The sequence below is a fragment of the Cottoperca gobio genome, chromosome 6, assembly GCF_900634415.1.
Source record: "Cottoperca gobio chromosome 6, fCotGob3.1, whole genome shotgun sequence".
NCBI lineage: Eukaryota > Metazoa > Chordata > Actinopteri > Perciformes > Bovichtidae > Cottoperca > Cottoperca gobio.
In genome coordinates this window covers 25,398,722-25,417,412 of record NC_041360.1, presented here as the reverse complement: position 1 = coordinate 25,417,412, position 18,691 = coordinate 25,398,722, and the positions used below count along the sequence as shown (strand labels likewise).

The following is an 18,691-nucleotide window of genomic DNA, read 5'->3' as shown; positions in this document are numbered from 1 at the left end:
CCCTGGCGTGGACATCATTAAACCAACTGAGGACATATTCGGGTTATTCTGGCTCTAAGGACTGTTGACTGTGTGAGGGTCAAAGTCAACTATGACCTGCAGCCTCTGTTGATCCTGCACTGCTCTCTGTCAGCTTCAGGACAACATGAGACAAACATAGTGTGTTCCGGTCTGTTAATACACCATTTAAACGAAGAAGTATTCTAATGGAGGATGCACTGTAGCAAGGACAAGATGATTCTATTGTTGTCAGTTTTAGTGATGTGAAGTTGTATAAAGTTAAAAGGAACGCCAAGAGGAAACTAAAATGTAACTTTTGGGAATGCTGTACAAAAATGTGTATGTGAGCGTCTTTAACCAGGGATGCACAGACCTTCTAATCAATCAGTCATTTGATTGGTATCGGCTCTGATGGTGACCTCATTAAGCAGGTGGGGTGGGGGTGTGGATGTGTGAGGCAGGAGTTGCTCAGTGTGACTGATTAGAAGGCGTTAACATTCTTTATTTTACATACATTTTATGACAAAGATAAGTCCCAACCGCTCAACTCTATGTCAGCATTGGCCTTGCGAGGTTCAGGGATGCAGATTTTTATAAATTTGATGAGAAATGCCAACATTAACACCCAGTTCATCACAGTACAGCCAAATCAGTTAGTACCTCTTTAACAAGCTTAGACAGTTGCAACACGAGTTTCATGCAGTGAGGTAGTAGCGCTACACAGATCTTACAATTTGAAACATGATTTCAAACTTAGGGACCTTTTTAATTGAGCAAAGAAACACACTCACGCCACTCACATTACGGTCTCATCTCATCACTGTGCACATGATGACAATCTCCACAAATGCAAAGAAGATTCTTCAGTATTATTGCAAGTTTTTAGTTTACTCTTGTTAATAAAATCAGAGGCAGCACAGTGACTTTGCGCCAGAAACAGATGTGATTATAAGACTCTCAGTGTTTAAGAATACATGTCAATCAAACTACCAACAACTTGCTTTGTGCTGCCTCAAGAGGCAGGAGGGTATATTCAAACCCTCCTGTTTGCATTTCTCCAACCTCCTGAGTGCTGTGTGTGCAGCGTTGGGCACCAAAATGTACAAAGCAAATGTCAAGGTAGTGGAGGGTGGGAGGCGGTAGATCAGGAGTTGGTGTGTGTTCTCGTGCAGTAGATGACCAGAGGAGCTTTGCGTTGTAATTTAAAAGTATAGTGTTTAGGATTTGGCAGCATCTAGAGTTGCGGTTACAGATTGCAACCCTTCCGCTCAGCCCTCCCTTTACAAGACTGTGGTAACGAACTGCAGAGAGCAAAACCACGGTTAACGCAGTGATATTTTTCAGAACCTTCACCTCACTCAAAGGTCATCTTTACCATATCACTTCTTTAGAAGCCATGACATTCAGGCGGCAGCCTTCAGGTAACCTACAGACACTAGTCTCAGTGTGTCTCATACTGACCTACAGACACTAGTCTCAGTGTGTCTCATACTGACCTACAGACACTAGTCTCAGTGTGTCTCACACTGACCTACAGACAGTAGTCTCAATATGTCTCACACTGACCTACAGACACTAGTCTCAATGTGTCACATACTGACCTACAGACACTAGTCTCAATATGTCTCATACTGACCTACAGACAGTAGACTCAATGTTTCTCATACTGACCTACAGACACTAGACTCAATGTGTCACATACTGACCTACAGACAGTAGACTCAATCTGTCTCATACTGACCTACAGACAGTAGACTCAATGTGTCTCATACTGACCTACAGACAGTAGTCTCAGTGTGTCTCATACTGACCTACAGACAGTAGACTCAATGTGTCTCATACTGACCTACAGACAGTAGTCTCAATGTGTCTCACACTGACCTACAGACAGTAGTCTCAATATGTCTCACACTGACCTACAGACACTAGTCTCAATGTGTCACATACTGACCTACAGACAGTAGTCTCAATATGTCTCATACTGACCTACAGACAGTAGACTCAATGTTTCTCATACTGACCTACAGACACTAGACTCAATGTGTCACATACTGACCTACAGACAGTAGACTCAATCTGTCTCATACTGACCTACAGACAGTAGACTCAATGTGTCTCATACTGACCTACAGACAGTAGACTCAATGTGTCTCATACTGACCTACAGACAGTAGACTCAATGTGTCTACAGACCATGGACTGTGAACAGTGTGTCTCATGCTGACCTACAGACACTGGACTTGGTGTCTCGTGCTGACCTAGATACTGGACTCGATGTCTCGTGCTGACCTACATACACTAGACTCGGTGTGTCTCGTGCGGACCTACAGACACTGGACTTGGTGTCTCGTGCTGACCTACAGACCATGGACTGTGAACAGTGTGTCTCATGCTGACCTACATACACTAGACTCGGTGTGTCTCATGCGGACCTACAGACACTGGACTTGGTGTCTCGTGCTGACCTACAGACAGTAGACTCAATGTGTCTCATACTGACCTACAGACAGTAGACTCAATGTGTCTACAGACCATGGACTGTGAACAGTGTGTCTCATGCTGACCTAGATACTGGACTCGATGTCTCGTGCTGACCTACAGACACTGGACTTGGTGTCTCGTGCTGACCTACATACACTAGACTCGGTGTGTCTCATGCTGACCTACAGACACTGGACTTGGTGTCTCGTGCTGACCTACAGACCATGGACTGTGAACAGTGTGTCTCAGTGGAATCAGTTTATCTCATACTTCTGCCCCTTGACATTTTCCTACTCATCATTAATTCATTCAGTCTGTCAGTCTCGTACACGCTCAGTAAACGCCTTCAGCGTTTCGACTCCTGCTGACACAGAGAGGTAAAATGTCAGCAGCAGCTTGAAAACAGTGGAAAATCCATCACACTGCTTCACTTCTCTGTGTGTCTCTGGTGACAGCTGGGGGGCAGATCCATTCATTTGCATTGAGATCCCACTTACCTGAAAGCAGAGGGCGTGCTCAGTGCTCTGCTCACTGAGTTTCATTTTCAGACAACATAAGGAGAGTTGCTGACCGAGTCTCTCAGTGTGTCCAGAGGGATCTGAGCATGTCCCGACATGTTGTTCTGCTCCTGAGATAAAAACCCATCTGCTCTCTGCTCCCATACAACAACACACTACTGCAGAGAGACACAAACACTAAGCATGATAAACCATGTGTCACATTTAAAAAAGAAACAACTGCAAATGATTGGGATCAACATTGAATTTATTCAAATTAAATTTGATGCCTAATCCTAAACTACATTGCATTCACAGTGTCTCCACTGCCTCACCGAGTGACAAGCTACTGTTGCTCACTGTTCACTAAGTTACTGTATTGCAATTGTAGTTGCATTTTACAAAGTCTGCATACAATGGTAACTTTTTACCTTCTATGGCGTTGAATCCAAAATGTTATTGTTAATGTCACCGTACGTCTCTTCAGAAGAGCTCGCAAGTTTACTACAGTTCGTGCTGAAGAAGAGCAACAGTCTGGGTTTACAATGCATCTTCAGAACCGCTTTCCACTGGAGTACAAGACAAGGACTGTTGAGCCTATATTGGATATTAAATATTTTCTACATTTGCACGGTAATTTCAAACATAAAATGACAGCCCTCATGTGAACAGAGCTCAGATGTTTGATCCTTGAAAAAGTGATTTAAAAAAAGCTGTATGAACTTATTTGCAGTAGTGCATTTGTTTCCCCTCTGGGGCCGCACTATCACTGTGAATTGCTGCATTTGTTCATGTTTTCATTCATGTGGGCTTTGACTTATAACTAATGGGACTTCTGTTGTCTCTGACATTAAACCTTTTGATGGTCAAAACAAAGAAGATGGACAGTGTGCATGTCAACCAGGATTTAGCTGAAGGATAAAAGCACAACGGGAAACAGAGATGTTGTTCTCACACTGAGTATTGCACGCTTTCAAAAATGTAATGATGCAACAATTTGTTCTTTAAGGCACGACAGTGTGTGTTTCTTTATCACGTGATATCCAAATTGTAGGTGAAACTGACACTTTTGTCTGTAAATTGCTAAATGCTGGTGCGTAGCTCACTCTTCTCCTTTCCTCCGCTCTGTAGGTGTGTGCGGGAGGAGGGAATGTGAATGCGCAAGGCAAGAAAAAAACAAAAAACTTGAATTTCAGGGCGCGCGGGGTTCTGTTGGGGGAGTATATATGTGTACATGTATGCTGTCGGAGCTCCGGTACGAGTGCTGTCCGAGAAAATTGATTTAAAAAAAAGTTTCAACCAGATTTAAAACAGTTGTCACTCTTCTTATTTATCCACACCCTCACAGGGCAGCTTATTTGTCATTTCTAACCATATGTTACTGTTTTATCCTTGTTGCTGTTTTTAAGAAAAGGTTTCTTTTAATCTAGTAAAAAATAAATGTATTCTGAATGATACTCTTACATTATATTGTGTATGCTCCAGCTCCTTATTGAAGTTAACAGATGAAAACATTCTATATTCTTTGAGCAATGTTTGCACAAACAGTATGTGTTCGTAGAGTATGGAGATTGCAAAGGGTCTCTAGAGTTTCAAACAATGTTCAATAATTAAATTTGACTCAAGCCAATGATCTTGTCAATGATTTCAAATTTCACTGTCATCATTCATGATTTATAATGTTGTTCTTCAGAGTTTGAAAAGTGAGATTAAGATTACATTTAGATTATCTTCGATCAACAGATGTTATATTAGATATAAACTTAGTCTAATGGTGTAAACCAGGATCAGAGGAGGACATGTCTCTGATGTTGTCTTTGCGTCTCTTGCTGCAGGTTTAGATGGAACGTCGGAAGACATCGACAGAAGAAAACAGGAGTTTGGACAAAACCTCATCCCTCCTAAAAAGCCAAAAACCTTTATGCAGTTAGTGTGGGAAGCCTTGCAGGATGTCACGCTCATCATCCTGGAGGTCGCAGCCATCATTTCATTAGGCCTTTCTTTCTACAGTCCTCCCGATGCTGACAGACAGCGTGAGTTTTGCCACTGAAATTAAACCTTTACATCTTCAGATGAGTATCTTTCCATAACTTTTATTATGAACCTGTGTGTAGGCATCTTACAGCTTGTTTACAGATCATCTGATAAAAACCTTTTAGCTATTCCACCTGTCAGACTGATAACCAAGGGTGACCGTGCGTTTTAGGCAAGTGGCACCTCCAGGGCTGAGCAGTGAAGCCTGTGCAGAAGTGCCAAAAGCTGCAGTTCCTTAAAAGCCCACTTGAGGCTGACTCCAAAAGGAAGTCAATCTCCATAGACCCCCATGTTAAAATGCCTAACATTACAGCATAAATGTTTACATCCTGGTATAAAAAAACTGTTTTAGTCTCTATGGCTAATCTCGTTATATCTGACAACAAGGGATGAATTTTATATAACTCACCCGTTTTAATTATATCTGTCTGCTCTGCTGCGTCACCCGGGCTCGGCTCTATTTCACAGACGATGCCCATTTTTAGATTAGCCATGAGCTAGATGGTGGCATCACTGCCAAAATGGCAACGGCCGGTGATGCCCACTTTGAGATTCACAACGGCTCTTCAGAAACCTGTGGGTGACGTCACAGAGATTACGTCCATATTTTACACAGTCTATGGTTTTTGGTTACGGCCCGTCTGCTTTGGAGCAGCCTTCCCCTCTGGGTGAGCTCGGCAGACTGCAGCTTTTAAGTGCCTTTTTAAAACTCACTTTCACTCGATGGCCTACACTTAACATTTGTTTCTTTTTCCATAATCAGATCACTTCATATTTCCTCTTTACATGACTATTTTATGGTGTTTTTATCTTAGCTTTATTATCATTTATTATCATCCCAAGAACATTACGATCATCCACTACTGGTTTATTAAATCTTCCCTGAAACATCCAAAAGAAAATTGGGGATGCAGCCTTTTGCAATTATGCACCAAAGTTATGGAACACTTTACCTGCAGACATTAGGGAGGCAAGCTCGCTCAGCATCTTCAAAAGTAAAAACATATATTTTTACTTTAGCCTTTTAATGGTGATATTTTATATCTCTTTACTTTAGACTTTTAATGGTGATACTTTATATCTCTTTACTTTAGCCTTTTAATAGTGATATTTTATATCTCTTTAATTTAGCCTTTTAATAGTAATATTTTATATCTCTTTACTTTAGCCTTTTAATGGTGATATTTTATATCTCTTTACTTTAGCCTTTTAATGGTGATATTTTATATCTCTTTACTTTAGCCTTTTAATAGTGATATATTATATCTCTTTACTTTAGCCTTTTAATGGTGATATTTTATATCTCTTTACTTTAGCCTTTTAATGGTGATATTTTATATCTCTTTACTTTAGCCTTTTAATAGTGATATTTTATATCTCTTTACTTTAGCCTTTTAATGGTGATATTTTATATCTCTTTACTTTAGCCTTTTAATAGTGATATTTTATATCTCTTTACTTTAGCCTTTTAATAGTGATATTTTATATCTCTTTACTTTAGCCTTTTAATAGTGATATTTTATATCTCTTTACTTTAGCCTTTTAATAGTGATATTTTATATCTCTTTACTTTGGCCTTTTAATGGTGATATTTTATATCTCTTTACTTTAGCCTTTTAATGGTGATATTTTATATCTCTTTACTGTAGCCTTTTAATAGTGATATTTTATATCTCTTTACTTTAGCCTTTTAATAGTGATATATTATATCTCTTTACTTTAGCCTTTTAATGGTGATATTTTATATCTCTTTACTTTAGCCTTTTAACCCTTTAACACCGAATGTGTCGTCGACGACACATTTTGCAAGCAAAACTTTGGATTACCGTAACTATGTCAAAGTTTGCGCAATCGAAAAAATTTCAACGGTTTCTGAAAGCTGAGACTCTGCGCTTTACGGCATATATCGACTCATTACGGTAACTTCACTTACGGCCCTCCGGAAGCCCGCGAAACAGCGCCTTCGTTGTGAGCGAATACACACAGAGCGCTGGAGAGACACAAACAACACCGCGGAGAAATAGAGCCGGAAAACAGCGGATTGAATTCAAATGGAAGCAAGATAGTATGTAAATCAACACTTGTATAGCGTTGTGACTTGTTTAGAACAGTGTACCAAGTCTGTAAGATTGTACTAGGTGTGTAATTGTACTTTATATGCGTAAATGTGCGCGTCGTCTTCAAGTAGCCTGCGTCCTAGCCGAGGCTGTGTACAAGCTTTAGCTGGAGAGGAGGAGGTGTTACCAGAGATCACGAGGTGTTACCAGAGATCACATTCAGGCCTGTAGATGGAGCTGTGGGGATGCTGGATGATCTGGTGACGCTGTCAGACACAGAAGCCCCTCACCACATCACACCACAAGATGGCAGACTGAGGCAGAGCCCGATGGAGTCCCTCAACCACCCCAGGCGCCCAACCCCCTCTCGATATGGGAAACCCAGCACCAGGTGACATTTATTCCCACTTTGATGCTGCAGTTTTCAAACTCCTCTCTGAATACACAAACAAGAATGCAGCCAAAAGCCTGGAGAGAGGGAGACAGTTCATCTGGACTGAAATAACTCCAGAAGAAATGAAGAAGTCCACAGGCATGTTGCTGTACATGTCATTTTTGGACCTGCACAAAGATGAGCAACTTTTGGTGTAAGCAAACCATTTTCCATGTGTCATTCCCTGCCACTGTCATGTCCCCAGACTGTTCATGGCCATTTGATCTAATCTTCATCTGAGTGACCCAGAGAAAACAGGAGCAACAGGAACAGTCACTGGCAGTACCACCAAGACCTCTGCATGTGAAGGGACACTCAGAGAGGAGAGAATTACCCTGTGTGGGGAAAAACGCCTGGACATATTTTCCATTTTATGGCCTGTTTTTGCAGATGTAAGAGTAAAAGACTCAAAACTTTTACTGGATATAGTTGTATACATTTCAAACTTCAAATGTAACATGTTAAATCTCTTATTCATGTACATTTGCTGTGTTTTTTGTTCACTAAACCACTAAACTCAAATTCCGCTTTTGTATTTCTCTTCATTTTAAACTGTTATTACACTCTCATAACATGCAATAAATTGTAAATGACTGCCAGATATGGAAAGTTCCAGTTATTGTTGGAAAATGGGCAAAAGCACTTACTCACAGGACATTTCCTGACCTTTTTATAGTCAAAATAAGCAAAAAAGTCCAGGCGAAAATGTTGAGGCTTTTTTGCCTTAGGTGTTAAAGGGTTAATGGTGATATTTTATATCTCTTTACTTTAGCCTTTTAATAGTGATATTTTATATCTCTTTACTTTAGCCTTTTAATGGTGATATTTTATATCTCTTTACTTTAGCCTTTTAATAGTGATATTTTATATCTCTTTACTTTAGCCTTTTAATAGTGATATTTTATATCTCTTTACTTTAGCCTTTTAATAGTGATATTTTATATCTCTTTACTTTAGCCTTTTAATAGTGATATTTTATATCTCTTTACTTTGGCCTTTTAATGGTGATATTTTATATCTCTTTACTTTAGCCTTTTAATGGTGATATTTTATATCTCTTTACTGTAGCCTTTTAATAGTGATATTTTATATATTTTTATTTTTATTGGTGCCACTTTAAACTAATTTAAATGATTTCATAAAGTTTTGCTATGCCTGGTTTAACATTGAATGTGTAAAGGTAACTGAGATAAATTTCAGAGTGTGTATTTTTGAAAAGCCTGAGATCAAATAGACGGTGTTACCACGGGAAAAAGAGGAAGTTTCTCTGATAAATGTGTGTTGGAGAAAGACTGGCTTTAACCGAAGGGAGTAAACCAGTTGAAGGGCAACAGGGGCCCATTGTTGATCTCATGCTTTCAAAATATGGCTGATAGTTTAAAACATTTACAAGAAGGGTGTGATGAATGTGATTTCCTGGCAGGAGGATCGTTAAGTACGGCACAGATACGGAAACTAGGCATGATTTCCAATGTCATTTTATACTATTTAATTCTGCTATTTTATACTATTTTAATTCTGCTAATTTAATTCTGCTATTTTATCTGCTATTGTTATAATGGTACTTCAGACTCATTTACATCAACACTGTGATTATTGTTCTGTAAATGCTCTTATTCTAATCTTGTACTAATTGTTATGTTTTTGCTGTGAAGCACTTTGCTGCAATTCTTGTATGAAAGGTGCTATACAAATAAAGCTTATTATTATTATTACATATTTAAATTGTACTTGTTTTAGTGTCATAATTTTAGTATTTTTATATGCACTTCCATGTATTTAGCATTATTATATTTATTATTTCTGCAACTTATTTCTTTATATATGTGCATTTGCTTTCCTTAAATGCACTGTTTGAGTGGTTAAATAAGCACAGTAAATGTTCACATGTTCAGAAAACTAAAACTCCAGCCTGCGTTGTCTCTGTTCAGATTGCGGCAAAGCGGCTGGCGGCGTGGATGAGGATGGTGAGGCGGAGGCTGGATGGATCGAAGGCGCTGCCATCCTGCTGTCGGTGGTCTGCGTGGTCCTAGTGACAGCCTTCAACGACTGGAGCAAAGAAAAGCAGTTCCGTGGCCTCCAGAGCCGCATCGAGCAGGAGCAGAAGTTCACCGTTGTCCGAGGGGGGCAGGTGATCCAGATCCTAGTGTCCGAGATCGTCGTCGGAGACATCGCACAAGTCAAATATGGTGAGAGAACAAAGCATGTATCTATAGCTCAACCATTGGTTGAAAGTGATGTTTAGAGCTGGAGCTATCAAATCAGTATGTTTCTGGTACCGACTCAACTGTGTCTAAAATGTTCAGTTGGCATGAAATGTCTGTTCAGATACATAATCCTCTTGACTTATTCTTCCATCGTTCTAGTTTTCACAACTTTGTCATCTTTTGTTCAATGAAAAGGTTCAACACGACCCTAACTGTCTTCGAAGGATCATTAATGTATATTCCTGTAGATAGTGATACTGTGTCAACAGTTTAGTGACTCATAAAACAGTCGTAATGTCACAGACGTGGTGTTTTAACACAATGACCTGAAGATGCTGAGCTGTTATTACAGTGTACCTTCGTGTGTTGTTGTTCCAGGTGACCTCCTCCCGACAGACGGCGTCCTGATTCAGGCCAACGATCTGAAGATTGATGAGAGCTCTCTGACCGGAGAGTCGGACCATGTGAAGAAGAGTGTCGACAAGGACCCCATGTTGCTGTCAGGTGCGTCGTGCTTCTTTTTTCACATTTAATTACAGCGTTGAAAAGGACCATGACTAATAAACAACTTCATGGTTATTTTAAATCAAGTACATTTTATTTAAACAGCCTAATATCACACATTTACCTCAGTGGGCTTTTAGGTCTGTACAGCAAACGACACACTCTGTCCCTTTTGCCTTTCTTCAAAAATTAAAATAAAATAAATTCTCTCTCTCTCTCTCTCTCTCTCTCTCTCTCTCTCTCTCTCTCTCTCTCTCTCTCTCTCTCTCTCTCTCTCTCTCTCTCTCTCTCTCTCTCTCTCTCTCTCTCTCTCTCAGGTACCCATGTGATGGAGGGCTCTGGCAAGATGTTGGTCACCGCTGTAGGTGTAAACTCTCAGACGGGAATCATCTTCACGCTGCTTGGTGCTGGTGAGGAAGGTGGCAGTGATGGTGATGAGAAGGCTGACAAAGAAAAGAAAGAGGAGCGGAAAAAGAAAGAGAAGAAGGACAAGAAAAGTAAGTTCACAATATAAAGATCTGTTTCCTCTAAGAGGAACAGGATGCTGCTTACCGTTTGAATTATTGTACTGAAATAGACTGCATTTGTATAGCGGCTGTACTCAAACCGCTTTACACTTTGTTTCTCATTCACCTATTGACACAGACACTCGCATACCAAGCTACCATGCAAGGCCCCGGCCTTTCCATCAGGAGCAACTGGGGTTAAAATGTCTTGCACAAGACCAATTTGACATGTGGACTGAAGAAGCCTAGGTTAGCTCTACCTAGTGAGCCACAGCTGCCACACCTTTTTACTAGTCCACTGACTGAGAGATGTGTGTCAAGATTTTTACTGGCACTCGCATAAAGATTTGTTGCTGGGACAAAACACAGACAATGATATCCACTTATACCCAATAATGCAGTTAAGTGATTAGGTGGATGTCTGTGCTGAACTTTGGTAGTAACAAGAGATATGTCAGTCTCTTAGACCAAAGTGGTTGTTGAAGTACAAATACAAATATCTTGGTCAGTCACAATATGTATGAATTACTAAAGGCCGTTGCATTTTTTCCCTTACAGGTAAAAAAGAAGAAAAGGCAAAAAGAGGTGAGCAGCCCATCTCCTTATACGGTATATGACTCTTGCCTGGAGGTGAATGTTGTATTGAACAGCAGCAGCATCAGTTACCTGACGCAGGCTGGTTTAGCTGCACTGCTCACTGTGGACTCTGGTTCATTGTTCATATTGGCTGTACAGTAAGTGTTCCCTGTGAGTGAGACGGGACCTGTGCAGCAGTGTAGAAGCCGACACCTGTCATTGGCCAGACAGTGTCACACAGTCACAGCTGATTGGTTCTCTCCTGGTGTGTGTGGAGGTGTTTCTCCTCCCAATTATAGTTATATTTGTAAAAAAGTTTGACTTTGTCAGAAAGCCAACAGGTTAGATCAAACCTGTGTGTGGGTCCTGAAGTTAGAGGGACTCAAAGACTCTGGCCCGTCCTCAATCTGTGGAATTGGAATTGCTATAGAGAGGAGAAGTTTGATTGTATCCATAGATATGATACAATTTTGAACCAGGGACTAATTTTTGTGCCCATGTGATATGCACCGTAACCACTCGACTATCAGGTCACACCAGGAGACCTTTGTTTGGTTTACATTGAAACATTGTCCAGTGTATCCTTCATAACAGGGTCCTTTTGAGCCAGACACTGAACCCCTAACTGCCCCCGATGAGCAGGTTGGCACCTTGCATGGCAGCCTCTGCCATTAATGTGTGTGTGTGAATGTGTAAATGTTGGCTTGTTGTCAAGTGCTTTGAGTGGTCGCTAGACTAGAAGAGCCCGACAGCACATTTATGTTATGTTAAGTGCATTTGCAGTGATTTCTTTTTTAATTTCTTTGCTGTTGCTGTCCAGTGTGTTTTAAGCAAATACGGGCTGGGCACCCGGCATCTTTTATTTAATCAATCAATAAAAGAAAATCCATTGTTGTTTACGAGAGGTGGATCTCATCAGACTGGTCAAAGATCATGCAGAAGATCAGGGGTCTGATGTCAGTCAGAATCCTCATGTTCCCTGGTCCCTGACTGGTTCCTGGTTACTTGTGTTCCCACATGGTGCAGTGTGTGTCCCTGTGGTCTGAGCAGCAGCAGCAGTAGCAGGTGCTCCTGACTCTGTTGATGGTGATTAGGACCAAGCAGATTATCGGCCTTAAGCTCGGCAGCTGCTTTCTTCTCCTACCTGCTGCTGCTCCCTGCCTGTCCACTAATAAACTCATTACTGAGATGGGATCAGCAGGCTCTCACACACATAGAAACAAACACATAGACCTACAGATACCCTCACTCTCCATCGCAGAGCTAGGCTCAATTCTAATCCAGCCCATACACCCTTCCACTGCGTGACAGATTGAACTCTGTTTGTAGTCACACTCACATCCGAATATAGGACCCTTCTGCAAGGTGTAGGGTATAAATACAGCGGCAGACTTCTCTCCGGCAGAAACAGGAACTATCGTAACTTTTCTTAACCCTGGTTTCTTATGAGCACAGTTCGGAAGAAAAATAAAACTCTTAAGCTATTTTGGTGGCATTTCCTTTTTTTTTGTTGCAAACATCTTGTTTTTTTCAATAGTCTAAATATACAACACGTCACTGTCAAATGAACACAGTGTTGATGTAAATGAGTCTGAAGTACCATTATAAAAACAGCAGAATTAAAATAGTATAAAAACAGCAGAATTAAAATAGTATAAAAACAGCAGAATTAAAATAGTATAAAAACAGCAGATTTAAAATAGTATAAAAACAGCAGATTTAAAATAGTATAAAAAGTCAGAATTAAAATAGTATAAAAATAGCAGATTCAAAATAGTATAAAAATAGAAGAATTAAAATAGTATAAAAAGTCAGAATTAAAATAGTATAAAAACAGCAGATTTAAAATAGTATAAAAACAGCAGATTTAAAATAGTATAAAAAGTCAGAATTAAAATAGTATAAAAATAGCAGATTTAAAATAGTATAAAAAGTCAGAATTAAAATAGTATAAAATAGCAGATTTGAAATAGTATAAAATAGCAGATTTGAAATAGTAGAAAAATAGTCATCATCATTCTTCTAAATGTTTTAAACTATCAGAGCCATATTTTGAAAGCATGAGATCAACAATGGGCCCCTGTGGCCCTTCAACTGGTTTACTCCCTTCGGTTAAAGCCAGTCTTTCTCTGGCTTTTCTCCATGATAGACAAATGGAACTTAATATGACCATTTAATTTAAGAATGTATGGCAGACTCATATAAACAAAATTGGCTTGACTTGACTTGACTTTTACTGCCTTGCTGTGTCCTCTGTAGGAAAAAAGAAGGCTGCTGCGATGGAGATGCAGCCGCTCAATGAGGACGGAGAACCGGAGAAGAAGAAAAACCTACCAAAGAAGGAGAAGTCAGTCCTCCAGGGGAAGCTGACCAAACTGGCTGTGCAGATCGGCAAAGCAGGTATGAACTGAGAATCAGATGAATGATGAACGGAGTGTGAATATCATTATTACTCTGCTCTTCCACTATAATAAAATCCACTGGACCCTTATTGACAGGGTGAAGCCTGCCACATCTGATGGACATGAGCGATTAATTGATTCAGGGACATGCTGTCCTGTTATTCACCTGGTTGGTACTTCATTGTGTTGGGTCTCCTCGTGGTGTTTTACTGCTTACTCCATGATCATGATGTGTATTGATCTTGTTGACCTGATGTGTGTTTGCACAGTCTGGGGCCAGTATTTAGTATTTAAGCATCTCATAGTAGGAAATCGGTCTTAACTGTCCAAAGATTCTAGAGTGACGAGTATTCTGGACTACTTTTAGTACATTTTGTCATATGTCTTGATAAGTGCTGTCCTGATATTTAGTTCCAGAGGTGTTATGACTTGTTAGATGTTGCAGGAGAGAATGTTCATTGATGACAATAAGCTTATTAAAATATATTTTGAGTGCTTTTTGGCAGAAAATGTAGCTTTACAACAGTGAAGATTCTGTCACAGACTGAAAATCAATCTTTCATTATTTTTATGGTTTAATTAATTATTTGTTCACAGATTTATGCACATTTGTTATTCATTTACTTATTTCAATTTGGTTAAATTGTGAAGATTTATGAGAGACGTTTGTATTGTAACAGTGCATCTCCTAAAAATGCGTGACTTCACACAAATAATACATTTTCCCAACCTGTAAGGATTCGTTTAATGAGGTGTAGATGAAAGGGGACTTAGAAAGTGGAAGAGAAGACTCCATGTTCTTCATGGAGAGATGACCACTGTGTGGTACAGAAGAGGACCCAAATGCAGAAGATTAACAACAAAAAGCGAGCTTCAATAAAACAAAACTGAAAACATTTATACAAAGTAACAAAATTATAGTGAACCAACAAACCAGGTAGACAACGGGGACGCACGGCAGGCAGGTAGTATGAAAGACGATCCGACAAGGCACACTGGGGCAGACAGGGATATATACACAGACACCAAACGAGGGAATAAGACACAGCTGGGGGAGAAAGACAAAGACACAAGGGCAGGGTAAATGGACACAGGAGGAACACATTAACAATCAGAGGGAGAGGGAAAAAACAAAAGGACAGGAAGTAAAACAAGACATGACACAAGACATGACATGACACAAGAAACTTCAAAATAAAACAGGAAACAGTACAAACAGATCGTGACAACCACAGCCTCAGAGGGTTCGTGACAACATCTCAGCACGAGTGACAGGGTTTCCATTGGTCCTTGAAATTCTTGAAAGCTTATGAATTTGAGAAGAAAAAATCAAGGCCTTGAAACCTTTTGAAAAAAGACACCAATACATTAGGTTATACATTTATATATTTTTGTCAAGAATGGAAATTGAAGTCCTTTTACTTAAAAAGGTCCCTGTGTCCATATATCCAAAATGCACTGCACTCTGTATTGTATAGGACAAAGATGTGTTTCACTGTCAGGTTACCTACTATTTTACATAATATCTATCTTCTAAGCCAGACAAGAGGTTTGCCAGTGTTTACCTAACACAAATATTATATTACATATGTGACCTTGATAAATGATCACCTATATGATTTACCTGTAGACATAAAGCCTACACATACACACATTTGACTTTCCTATTGTCTACAAATAACAACTGTCAAAAAACTACAACACAGCATCATAGTTTCTGTGGTAAAACAGTGACGTCCCACTCTCTCCCGGGGGTCGTCCTTCTCATGTCTGTAAATCAATAACTCTCAGTCCTACTCAGAGGTAAGACTGGTTTTAGACGTAGGTTAACTCTCAGTGTGACCCCGAAGCCTGGAGACACTCTTCACTGCTCCGTACTGTACACAACGTCTTGAGCTCAGGAACTAAACTTCCTCTCTCTCTGTCTCTCTTTCTGTCTTCAGGTCTGTTCATGTCGTCTATCACTGTCGTCATCCTCATCACTCGCTTCTTGATCGATACCTTCTGGATTCAGGGGGTCCCCTGGGCCAGCGAGTGTGTGCCCATCTACGTGCAGTTCTTGGTCAAGTTCTTCATCATCGGTGTGACGGTGCTGGTGGTGGCCGTGCCTGAAGGTCTCCCTCTGGCCGTAACCATCTCACTGGCTTATTCAGTCAAGGTCTGTTTGTATACAACATTACATTACATATACAGTCTACAGCGTTAGGCCTGGGACACATGCCTCATCTTTTATCGCCTGGAAAAAGCAATGTGTGTCGGACCAGCTAACCCTGTCATTGACTTACCAGAAAGTTCGGAGCAGATCTTCATGCAGGCGTTGTTTTTTAAAGGTTGAGTCTGCGATTCTGGGAAAGATTGTTGATCTTTAAACTTAACACCCAGACAAATCCCCCCTGCCAGATTTACCATCCCTATCGCTCCCACTGCCTTTCTCTTCAACCATCCACGTTCTTGCCCCTGCAGGGATGTTGTGTAGCTCGTCGCTGTACCAAGTAGTTCAAAGCCTCAATGCTTCATTCATAACTTTGACAGTCGTATTAATATCTTAGGCTGAGTGTCCATATAGCTTTTTTTTTTTTGCGTTGCTGTGTTCCAAAAGTAGAACTACGTTTATCTCGGGGCGCAGCCGTCGCACCCTGAACAAATAGGCTTTTGTTTATATGACTTTGAAAACTTAGTTATCTGTCTCAAATGATATGGGTGGTGATGAGTGGCCTAGTGGTACGCCTTCCAAATAGAAGGTCGTGAGTTCAATACCAGTCTGCCACAATTGTGCCCCTGAGCAAGGTACTTAACCCTGAGTTGCTGCAGGGAGACTGTCCCTGTAGTTCACTGTAAACTCTGGATAAGAGCGACCTGTAATATATTTAATAACAGTTTTAATGTCATTTTTATATTAATTTTAGCACTCAGTGGGTTCACAGTTTTACAGAATTGTTTATTGCCCTCCTTGGTTGGAGCAGTCACTCCTAGAAAAGTAGACCCCCCTCCAAACAATCCTGGATCAAACACTGTTCATTCTGTAAATTCAGACTCTGTTTAACACTGTTTCCCTTGTTTCTCAGAAAATGATGAAGGACAACAACCTGGTACGCCACCTGGACGCCTGTGAGACGATGGGCAATGCCACGGCCATCTGCTCCGACAAGACGGGCACGCTCACTATGAACCGCATGACGGTGGTGCAGGCCTACATCGCAGGGAATTTTTACAAAAGGTTGCCGGAGCCGAAAGAGATCCCTGCCTTGGCCATGGACCTGCTTGTCCTAGGCATCGGGGTCAACTGCGCCTACACAACCAAGATTATGGTGAGCTTTAAAAATAGTGTCCATTCAGGAAGCTCTATGAGTTAAGCATTTGGCTGACAGAGCAGGTTGGTTTGGAGAGCTGCCACTGCAGCTCAGGAATCATCTGATCACTGCACAGATCAAAGCGCATACATACATGATAGCAACAGGTTCAGCTTTCAGAGTTTCCTTTCTGTCCGTCACTGCTGGGACACTAATTAAACAAAATAATTGCTTGTGACAGCAATTACAACGCAGGTCACAGCCAGAAGGATGGAATCCAGGGGTTACAGCTTATCATAGACGGTAAACATGGTTTACATGGTTCTTCTGCCACCATCCCCTAATGTTACCCTTACTTGGGAAGACATGCGCAGAAGGAACATAGTTATTCCAACTAGTGTTGGCAACAATTCTGAAATAACCTAAAATAACGCTGTTTTTAATATAAAATAGGTCACCTACATGATTTGTGCAGATCAGTTTTTGATATTGACAGTGAGTTCCGCTAGCAACATGTGGGGAGGTTGGCACAACAAGCTGATTCATTGGCGTGTAAGTCAGACAAACTGTGGCGAGCGCAAATGAAACGGAGGCACTGGAAGACCCACCTGTGAGTTTTTGATCAGCCACAGACAGAGAGTGTGTCAGCTGAGTGTGTCGGCTCTGCTCCACCGTTGTAGGGTATGTTAATGGAAACACATTCGACATGCTAACGCACATTCAGCGGCATCGCAGTTGCCATTGGGCAAAATCCCAGCAGGAGGATTGTGTCTGTCTTGTAGTGGCATATTAGTTTGTAGTGTTCGGTAAGATTGTCAGTGTGCAGTCGGAATAAGAGATGTTAATATGACATAAGTAACAAGAAGACACTTTTCTTTTGACTGATGTAGATTCTGGTTGCCTTGTTGATAAAGATGATAAGAACAGATATTTATATATTTATTATAGCAAGTGTTTTGTCCAGTAAGGAGAGGAAAAGGACTCCACTACTCGTTACTTTTATTTTATACTCTGCATGCATAAAGATTGGTGCCTTCGCCAGGGATAAAAAATCATTTCCAGAATGCACCAAATTACCAGGGAGGGAATGACCTATTAGCCCCCCAGGGGTTTGTATCTGTTTCACCTTTTCCACCCTTGATGAGTTTTCATGCCTGACCTGAAGTTGAGCTGTCCGAAAGATTTCTTGCTCATTTTGCAAATAAGGTAGAGAACATCAGCTCCCAACATCCAGTCAGAAACTTGCATTCTTTCCATTCCCCATATTAATTCTTCCTCTTTTACCTCGTTTCAACCAATTACACTTTCAGTGTTAGAGAGTGTAGTCTCCCAAACGAACTCCTCCTGTATCCCAGATATTATCCCCACTAAGCTGCTCGAGGAGGTATTCTCCACTGGTGGCTCCTTTATTTGTAAATTCTTTAACAATTTTTGGTTTGAGTGACAGAGAGGGGAAGAGAATGTGTAAGGTGATGAAATAGAGAGATTTTGTTATTCGTCATTAGTATTTCATGTTGATATCATCACAGTTAGTGTTTAATGATGTCGGTACCGCCTCGATATCATCTTGTCTTAGTCGTGGTAAAACAGGTTTTTGACGTTGACGAAATGAACTAATAAAGAGAAACAATCGGATTAAACATTACATGGTCATTAGGTGCTAATATGTTTCTATTACACAGATTATCAAAGGTTTACAGAAAC

At 40.5% G+C, this 18,691-nt stretch overlaps 1 protein-coding gene across 7 annotated transcripts in view; it reads left to right on the top strand.

Annotated features, from left to right (window-relative positions):
- Positions 1-18,691, top strand: part of atp2b1b (ATPase plasma membrane Ca2+ transporting 1b) — a 29,056-nt gene that overhangs the window by 572 nt on the left and 9,793 nt on the right. For 3 of the 7 annotated variants that reach the window (XM_029433042.1, XM_029433041.1, XM_029433037.1), the window contains exons 2-8: positions 4,814-5,011; positions 9,434-9,691; positions 10,088-10,213; positions 10,531-10,710; positions 13,555-13,695; positions 15,641-15,855; positions 16,763-17,005. In XM_029433042.1, coding sequence (XP_029288902.1) covers positions 4,814-5,011; positions 9,434-9,691; positions 10,088-10,213; positions 10,531-10,710; positions 13,555-13,695; positions 15,641-15,855; positions 16,763-17,005 — 1,361 coding nt within the window. Of the gene's footprint in view, positions 1-4,813; positions 5,012-9,433; positions 9,692-10,087; positions 10,214-10,530; positions 10,711-11,277; positions 11,305-12,345; positions 12,361-13,554; positions 13,696-15,640; positions 15,856-16,762; positions 17,006-18,691 lie in introns of all 7 variants that reach the window. The other 4 variants (XM_029433040.1, XM_029433039.1, XM_029433038.1 and 1 more) reach the window with 4 other exon arrangements.